Source organism: Aulostomus chinensis, chromosome 15 (genome assembly GCF_037954235.1).
Source record: "Aulostomus chinensis isolate RoL2024-O1b breed Wild chromosome 15, RoL_Achi_v1.0, whole genome shotgun sequence".
Classification (NCBI taxonomy): Eukaryota; Metazoa; Chordata; class Actinopteri; order Syngnathiformes; family Aulostomidae; genus Aulostomus; species Aulostomus chinensis.
In genome coordinates this window covers 23540823-23548339 of record NC_141334.1, presented here as the reverse complement: position 1 = coordinate 23548339, position 7517 = coordinate 23540823, and the positions used below count along the sequence as shown (strand labels likewise).

General features: G+C 42.7%; 1 protein-coding gene across 3 annotated transcripts in view; it reads left to right on the top strand.

Annotated features, from left to right (window-relative positions):
- Nucleotides 1-1707: 1707 nt before the first annotated feature.
- hlcs (holocarboxylase synthetase (biotin-(proprionyl-CoA-carboxylase (ATP-hydrolysing)) ligase)) overlaps nucleotides 1708-7517 on the top strand; it is a 32237-nt gene continuing 26427 nt past the window's right edge. For 2 of the 3 annotated variants that reach the window (XM_086226219.1, XM_086226221.1), the window contains exons 1-3: nucleotides 1708-2039; nucleotides 3308-3448; nucleotides 5827-5989. In XM_086226219.1, the coding sequence (XP_086082345.1) occupies nucleotides 1761-2039; nucleotides 3308-3448; nucleotides 5827-5989 (583 nt within the window). In that variant the 5' untranslated portion in view covers nucleotides 1708-1760. The remainder of the gene's footprint in view (nucleotides 2040-3307; nucleotides 3449-5826; nucleotides 5990-7517) is intronic. The other variant, XM_086226220.1, reaches the window with a different exon arrangement.

The following is a 7517-nucleotide window of genomic DNA, read 5'->3' as shown; positions in this document are numbered from 1 at the left end:
AGAAGAGAGTTCAGTGCATCTTCTCAACTCTCCCTTATCAGTCACCACTTTCCTCCCACTTGCTCCCAGGAAATAGATCTCAGAGCGCCGTTTTGAGGGACGTCTTGATTCCCACATTGCATCTGGAGGAGAGAGCAGGAGCTCGGATACGCAAGTGTATTAGGTACCACAGTTACAAGGGGCATGGCAAGCAGCACGAATCTACAATGTTTCTACTGTCCGAACCCAAACTTCGCCTGAATGAAAGCCGGTGCTGATCCAGACTACTGATCCAGTTCTTAAAATACAAGTGACAAAACTCTAGATTTAAAATAAAAAAAAATATTGTGTAAGTATAAAAGTGATCAGATAAGAGGTCAGGAAGACATACAAAGACAAAATGTTACACATTTCAATTTACTGGAATATAGAAGATGAAAAAAATTAAAAAGAGGCAGCATTATCTATCGAACAGATCATTATAATTGTTGAGGAATAAGGTTTTTTTCTTATCATGAATGGTTCAGAGACATGACGAGATATTGAAATTCCATGATGTATGCACTGAATAATTGTTGTGTTTGAGGCATTTATGACTGAAATAGCAAAGAATGTATCTTTTGGTTAAAGAGTGAGAGTCAGCAAGAAAAGGAGGCAGGTGTGAAATGGTGGGGTTGTCGACGTTGTCGTCTCATCTCGTCGTCCTCCGCTTATCCGGTTGGTCCATGTCGCGGGGGCAGCAGCCTCAGCAAGGAAGCCCAGACTGTCCTCTCCCCAGCCACGTCCACCAGCTCTTCAGGGGGAATCCCGAGAAGTTCCCAGGCCAGCCAAGAGATGTAATCCCTCCAGTGTGTCCTGGGTCGGCCCCGGGGCCTCCTCCCGGTCGGACATGCCTGGAACACCTCCCGAGGGAGGTGTCCTGGAGCTTCTCATGCTATCTCTAAGGGAGAGCCCAGCCGCCTTGCTGAGGAAACTCATTTCAGCCGCTTGTATTCACAATCTTGTTCTTTCGGTCATTACCCAAAGCTCATGACCATAGGTGAGGGTTGGAACATAGATTGACTGGTAAATCGAGAGTCTCGCCTTTTGGCTAAGCTCCCTCTTCACCACAACAGACTGGTTTAACAACCGCATCACTGCGGATGCTGCCCCAATCCGCCTGTCAATCTCTCGCTCCATCCATCCCTCACTTGTGAACAAGACCCTAGGATACTTAAACTCCTCCACCTGAGGTAGGACCTGCCCCCCGACCTGAAGTGGGCAAACCACCCTTTTCCAGCTGAGGACCATGGCCTCAGACTTGGAGGTGCTGATTCTCATCCCGGCTGCAAACTGCAGGTCATTGCTTGATGGAGCTTAGAAGACCACAGCATCTGCAAAAAGCAATGGTGTGGTTCCATTACTTAAATGATGAATTGAATGTTGTATTTGTGTTGATACAAACAGTATATTTAAATAATGGCACACACATGTTAGTGGTAAGGTTTATTGAAGTAGCAAATATTTGAAACATGTTCTGTGCCATGTGGGAGTTCCAGAATCGTGAAAGTCTCGTCTCGTCAAAGGACTGTTTCCCGTTAAAACGAAGCCTTGTTGTGTCCTAACGTTTGAGAGAAAAAAAACACGAGAAATAACACTTTGACTGTCTACATGTATCTTGACGCTTTCCTACCAGTAGGAGGCAGCAATTGTCCGCACGCCCCACTGGACCTAACAGAAGAAGAAGAACTACAGGAAGTGGTCATCGCTGTTTGACATCAGAGTTAGTGAAGTGTCAATAGATGAAGAGAGCGGTATGGGACTGCAGCAGTGGGCCGGCTAGGATGTTAATAACACTTTGCTACGTCTATCTTTGGGTGCGCTTCCACAAATTCTATTCGGTGCTGATCCGCAACAGACTGTCCGGGCGGACAAGCAGCAGCAGCAGCAGCAGTCTCAGTTTCAGCCTCCGATCAGACCCGGCCTCGGTATCAGCTCTGCCGCCGGGACGGCTACCTCCACCGGAGGACAACGTTTTTCTTCAGCTGGGAAACAAATCCGTCAATGTCACCGAACCTCAGGTGTGATAACTGAGCTCTTTTTTAGTTACTTCCGCCAGGTACAACTGTCCGACAGTGTCCAGGAAATTACTGGGCCTGTTTCTGTTGGTTTTGGGGACCTCCAGGATTGGAGGACATTAATGTCCCACCCATGAAAGGTCAATTATTCCACACACAAACGACTACAATATTGTCTTGTTGTTTGAATTATATTTGTCATGAGACAAGATGTAAACATTGATACAGCAAAGAAATACCACACAATTCTCAAGCAGCAAAATGTCATTTCTCTCTTGTCCCACCATCTCATCAACCAACTGCACTTCAAATGTAACAGAACTATGACAACAAGTTTGACCCTCAACATCTTACTGGCTTGAATCTAAGACTTAGAGAAGATGAGATTTAATGCCTGGCTGTCATAGTGGTTTTGTATGAAAAAATCAAGTGACTTCTTAGAGGCTGATTTTTTTGCTGCTGAAAGTTGATAATCAATGTAAAAACCTTCTTAATGGTTAGAACAGATCAAACAGTTTCAGCAAAACGCTGGAATGTTTTATTAATTCAAACAATTGTAGTGTCAAAAGTAGGCGTGGGTATGGGCAAGGACCTCACTGTACCTGGGTCACAGTGTCACAGTATCCTGATATCATGTGAGACTCCATATTTACGAATGACTTTATGGCTCTAATTTCTATAAAGCAGAAAAATCGGAGTTGCTGTGTGTATTTACTTCAGATGTCAAACAGGCGCTCTAAAGTTTCCAGGTGTGTTAAGTTTCTGTGCCCTCTGACGGGCCGCCTCCTCAACTGCCTCACTCACTCCCACAGGAAATGCTGGGCAGCGTAGTGGCTGTGCTCCTGCCACACCTACAGGAAGTGGAAGTGGCTTTGTACTTGCAGTCTGGGTAAAACGTGAATGAAAAAAAATTCTAAATCAAAATTAATTACTGAATTAAATAAATTCCCACACCTTGTTAAAACTGTAGCAATATAAATACAATAAAGTGTACGATCCTTCTTGTTCCATTTTCTTTATGATGTAAAAATGTAAGCTGACCTATCAGATGGCTCAGACTGCAGAGCCCCTCAGTCGTCATGGTGGTTTGGCAGAATTTTTTTCTCCGAATGCTGATTTTCACTGCTTTTACTGCAGCTGTAAACAAGACGGTTGCTGTGATCAATGCAAATGGTTACCAGTGGGTGTGTAATCAATATTTCATGAACTGTTAATCTTTGTTTAACAGCCATGGAGTTTGTTGACCTCTGTCCTGTCTGTCCTGTCCCCAGGTATGTGATGACCTCAGCAAATGGACTGTGTTGTTGGGGTCTTCTGTGGATTGTGGTCCACGAATAGAGAATATTTCATTCATCATAGAAGCTGCAGCACAAGGAGTTGGCTTCTGTGCGTCACACACATCCAACAAGAAAGTAGGCATCACACATTCTTCTCTAAATTATTTCTGTGCGTCAGATTCCCACTGAGGCTGATGTGTGATGTCGGTCATTCCCTCACCCCTTCGCCAGGCTGTAGTTATCACACCTAGATGACCTTGACCAAATTTTAGACATGGCCCTAAAACCAAGTCCTGACCTTCCAGCAGCATTTTTAAGTGGAGGAACGGCATTAGTGTCCTCACAAGTGTGCACACAACATTGGGGTTTTTTTGGTCATTTGTTGGTTCACATCAGAATCGGAGTATGTATGCGCGCACACAAATACACATGCTGCCTTAAGTTGAAGTCAGTGTTTGGTCAAGGTCTTCGGAAAGCACCAGCTAGAAGGATTCCCCACAGGACAGATGTGAGTCTCGAACATATGAATTCAGCCCACGTGCTTGGAGTTGAGGGAGATGTGACTACAGGGCGTCTCAGGTCAGGCGTCATGATGCTTCACGTCACCATCACCGCATGTTGCAACATCATCTCGCCTGAACTTAGTTCACACTCCCACTTTCATTAATGTTGAGTCGTGTGCGTGACATATCTTTTCTTTCCACCAGCTTGTGAGGACGTTAAAGAGGAGCGTGAAGGGGGAGGGCTTGTATTGTTTTAGCGAGGGTGGCAGCGGGTGGCACGTAGAGCACTGCAGGAGGAGAGGAAACCAGGCGCAGTAGCAATAAGAGTTTGCTTATGCCAGAAATAAAACACATGCGTGTCGTACTGAGCTCTGTTGATACAGTCTGAACCAAACTGATTCATCCACAATTGCCCTTCAGTCTTTTACTGATCCAGGCTCTCAACGGATGAAGCCATGTCTTACACATTAAAACTGAAGCATATCAGGTCTTTAGTGAATCTTTCCATTCCTAATCTCCACCTCAGTAGAGGCCTAGACTCTCCTTCTGGGGTTGGGACATTACCTCCACGACTGTCTTCCTCGTGAGTTCTCCTGTTCTCTTCTGTACACATGTAGGTTCTCCAAATCTTCTTCGATGGGACGCTCGATTTTTAAAGTCATGATTCAATTTGATTCTCGATCCTCTGTTTTGTTTTGAACCATCACACAGATGTTCTGTCACTGTGTGACTGTCCCATCTTGATTTGTAAAAATCTGTCATCAATTTTCTATCATATTAGTTTGCATTTTCAATTCTAAAGTTTTTGCAATGTATCTTATTAAAGCCAATGTGTCAGATTTGATCTCCATGTAAGAGTGTGTTCTTAGTGTGATCTACACTCAGCATGTCAGCCATGAAACCATTCAAAGGTATTAATCATCAGACTGGATCCCAGTGGATCATCAGGTTTGCGCGTGTTTATGTATTTGTGACCATCCTGCTCTGAGTCACATGATCCGTTGCCATCATCTGGTTTGAGTGGGGATGGAGGAGGAGCTGATGGCAAACGTATAAAAAAAACAAAAACAAAAACCAGTACAGTCTTTCCAGTAACACACCAATCTTCAATCCAGACATGCGGAACCAGGACTCTGGAAAGTTGCAGTTCTGCACACGTCAGTAGATGTGATGTGTCTCCAACTCCGGCGGCGGCCGCGGTTGCTGGGCTGCAGCTACTGCTTGCTAATGCTAATATACAAGTGGCAGCATCTCCATTTGTTGCGGGGAGCGTTTTTGCCTTGTACGGACCTGCGGGATGGACGATTTTTATCCTTTTTCAACTGAGAGTAGAGATTGTGACACTCTTAGTCACTTGCTAGTTTGATGATTGAATGTAGGTCAAGAATGATGGAGAGTTCAGGGTGAAACGTGTAAGATGCAGCAGATGCAGGGAGAGTGATCTACTTTGATCCCATTAACAAGGACCCAGTTTTCACAGTACGGCTGGGAAAGCGAGATATGCCTCCCTGTAGAATGTGTTAGTTCGATGTTCTTGTCCGAATTCTGTTAAACTCTTACACGTTACTATAGCAGAATGGCAGAGTAACTGTAGCAGATGATTTGATTATGTCTTATAACACAGCGACATTTTTTACTTGTTTGGCATTTCTAAAATATGATGACAAAATAGATATTTTACCAAACAACCAGACAATTAAACTACATCCAACCAACCTGTTAATAGAGATCAGGATCAGACTGGTCATTACTCAGAGGGTGAAATATTTTGTGTAAACAATAAAAGAAGGTGAAATAGCATTTACATGTAAGCGTGTTTTAATGTACATGTAAATAATTTCTTTGTATAGCTGTGACTTAAACTGTTTGTAGATTTCTCTGATGTCTGTAGTGTTTTTTTACCAAACACAGAGCAGCGGTCGAATCAGCTGATCTGATCAGAAACCTGAGAGCCTTTCCACTTTATTTTGTGTTGCAGTTTTATGACGTGTGTGTGTGTGCTGTGTGCAGGTGCTGAAGTGGTCGGAGTGCTGTCTCCCCGTGGCCTGTAGTCCCGATCGGCCTTTCAGGGCAGTGGCTCAGGCCAGTGTAGATAACTTCAGTCGGTTGGGGGTGGCTTTTATAGAGGATCGTCTGCAGCTGGATAAAGGACTTATGCCATCAAGGATAGTCCGTATGTTCTCTTTAATTACGTTTTATATTTACATGACCCCATCACAGCAAAATCTTAATGTTACCTGTTGCAATGTACTTGTTGAGGTGTTGTGGAGCTGTTCCAGTGTACTAAATGCCTCCAGTACTGCTGGTATCGTTAGGGGCACCAATCCATGTAATTTATCTGGTTTTAATGTCTAATTTATCCTCAAGCGCACACACCTGTCCACTGCCACCATGGAATCTCATTGAATTCTTTTCCAACAAAACCTGTAAATCATCTGATATTGAGTTTACTCAAGTATCAAAAGTAAAAGTACACATTCTGCATGATATTTGTGTATTCCCGTGCTGAGGAGCTTTCAATGTCATAACATGGTGTGTTATTATAAAATGGTATGCGTCCCAGTAATGCTGCCCTGATTATGTCCTCTGTTAAAATGCCTTATCTTCACGAGGCTTCGACAGGTTTTATGGGTAAATTCTTTCACTTCATTGAAGCCAGTAATGGATGGGCTCAGATAAATGTGTGAAGAAAGAAAAGAAAAAAAAGAAAAGAAAAGTGGAGGAATTAAAAAGTCCCATAAAATGCAAATAAATGACATTGAACACCTAATGGATGCTAACTAGATAGCACTCCTAGCAGGAATGGGGTCGCGGGTTTACTCCCTGTAATCAACAGGTGACGTTATGACTAAGATTAAGTAGAGAAAATTTGTGCACTTCCTATTCTTCAGCATTTATTTTACTGAAAAACTCTCCAAACAGCACCTATTAAGAATATCGTTGCTAGCTGCCTCACAGCAAATTAAAAAGTTACAAATGAAAAAGTGCAATATTTCCTGTCCAAAAGTGTAAACACAGGCGTAGAACAAAAATGTAGATGTGAAGCCTGACTGTCATATATGTATATATGTTTATGTATGTTTGTGTGTATATATACATATATATGCATATATATATGCATTTATATTTTAACTTATAAGTACACCTGGTATGGTTAGTTAGTAAACGCGTTGGGTTTTGGGGTGACTAAAACATCCTGCTTATGAAGTCAACAGATCAGACACAGAGAGGAAGAGAAACGTGCTGACTGTGTGTGTGTGTGTGTGTGTGTGTGTGTGTGTGTGTGTGTGTGTGTTGCACGTTGATGCAGGAAATGCATTGACGCAGAGAGGAGAGACACTGCAGCTGTGTGATAATAAATTATATCAAAACTTAAACCAAAGCTTATCAATAAACTGGTCTTAAATAATTTAGCTGTTTAATACCAAATTTCAGTGCCCACCCCGACGTGCAAAACAAAGTGCAGTTAAGAATTAAACGAGGTTTTTGCCTCGTGAATTTTAGTAATCAAATTACTCGAGTTATTCAAGGAATCATTTCAGCCCTAATGTGTAGAGAGAGAGAGATTCGACACGCTTTTAATTTTCCTCTATTCAATACTTCACACTTGCATATTAGTAAAATAAAGGGGTTTGCTCCACATTAAAGGTATCTAAAGTAAATTTTGTTTACTTCATTGGAAGTGTGACTTTTCATTTTTT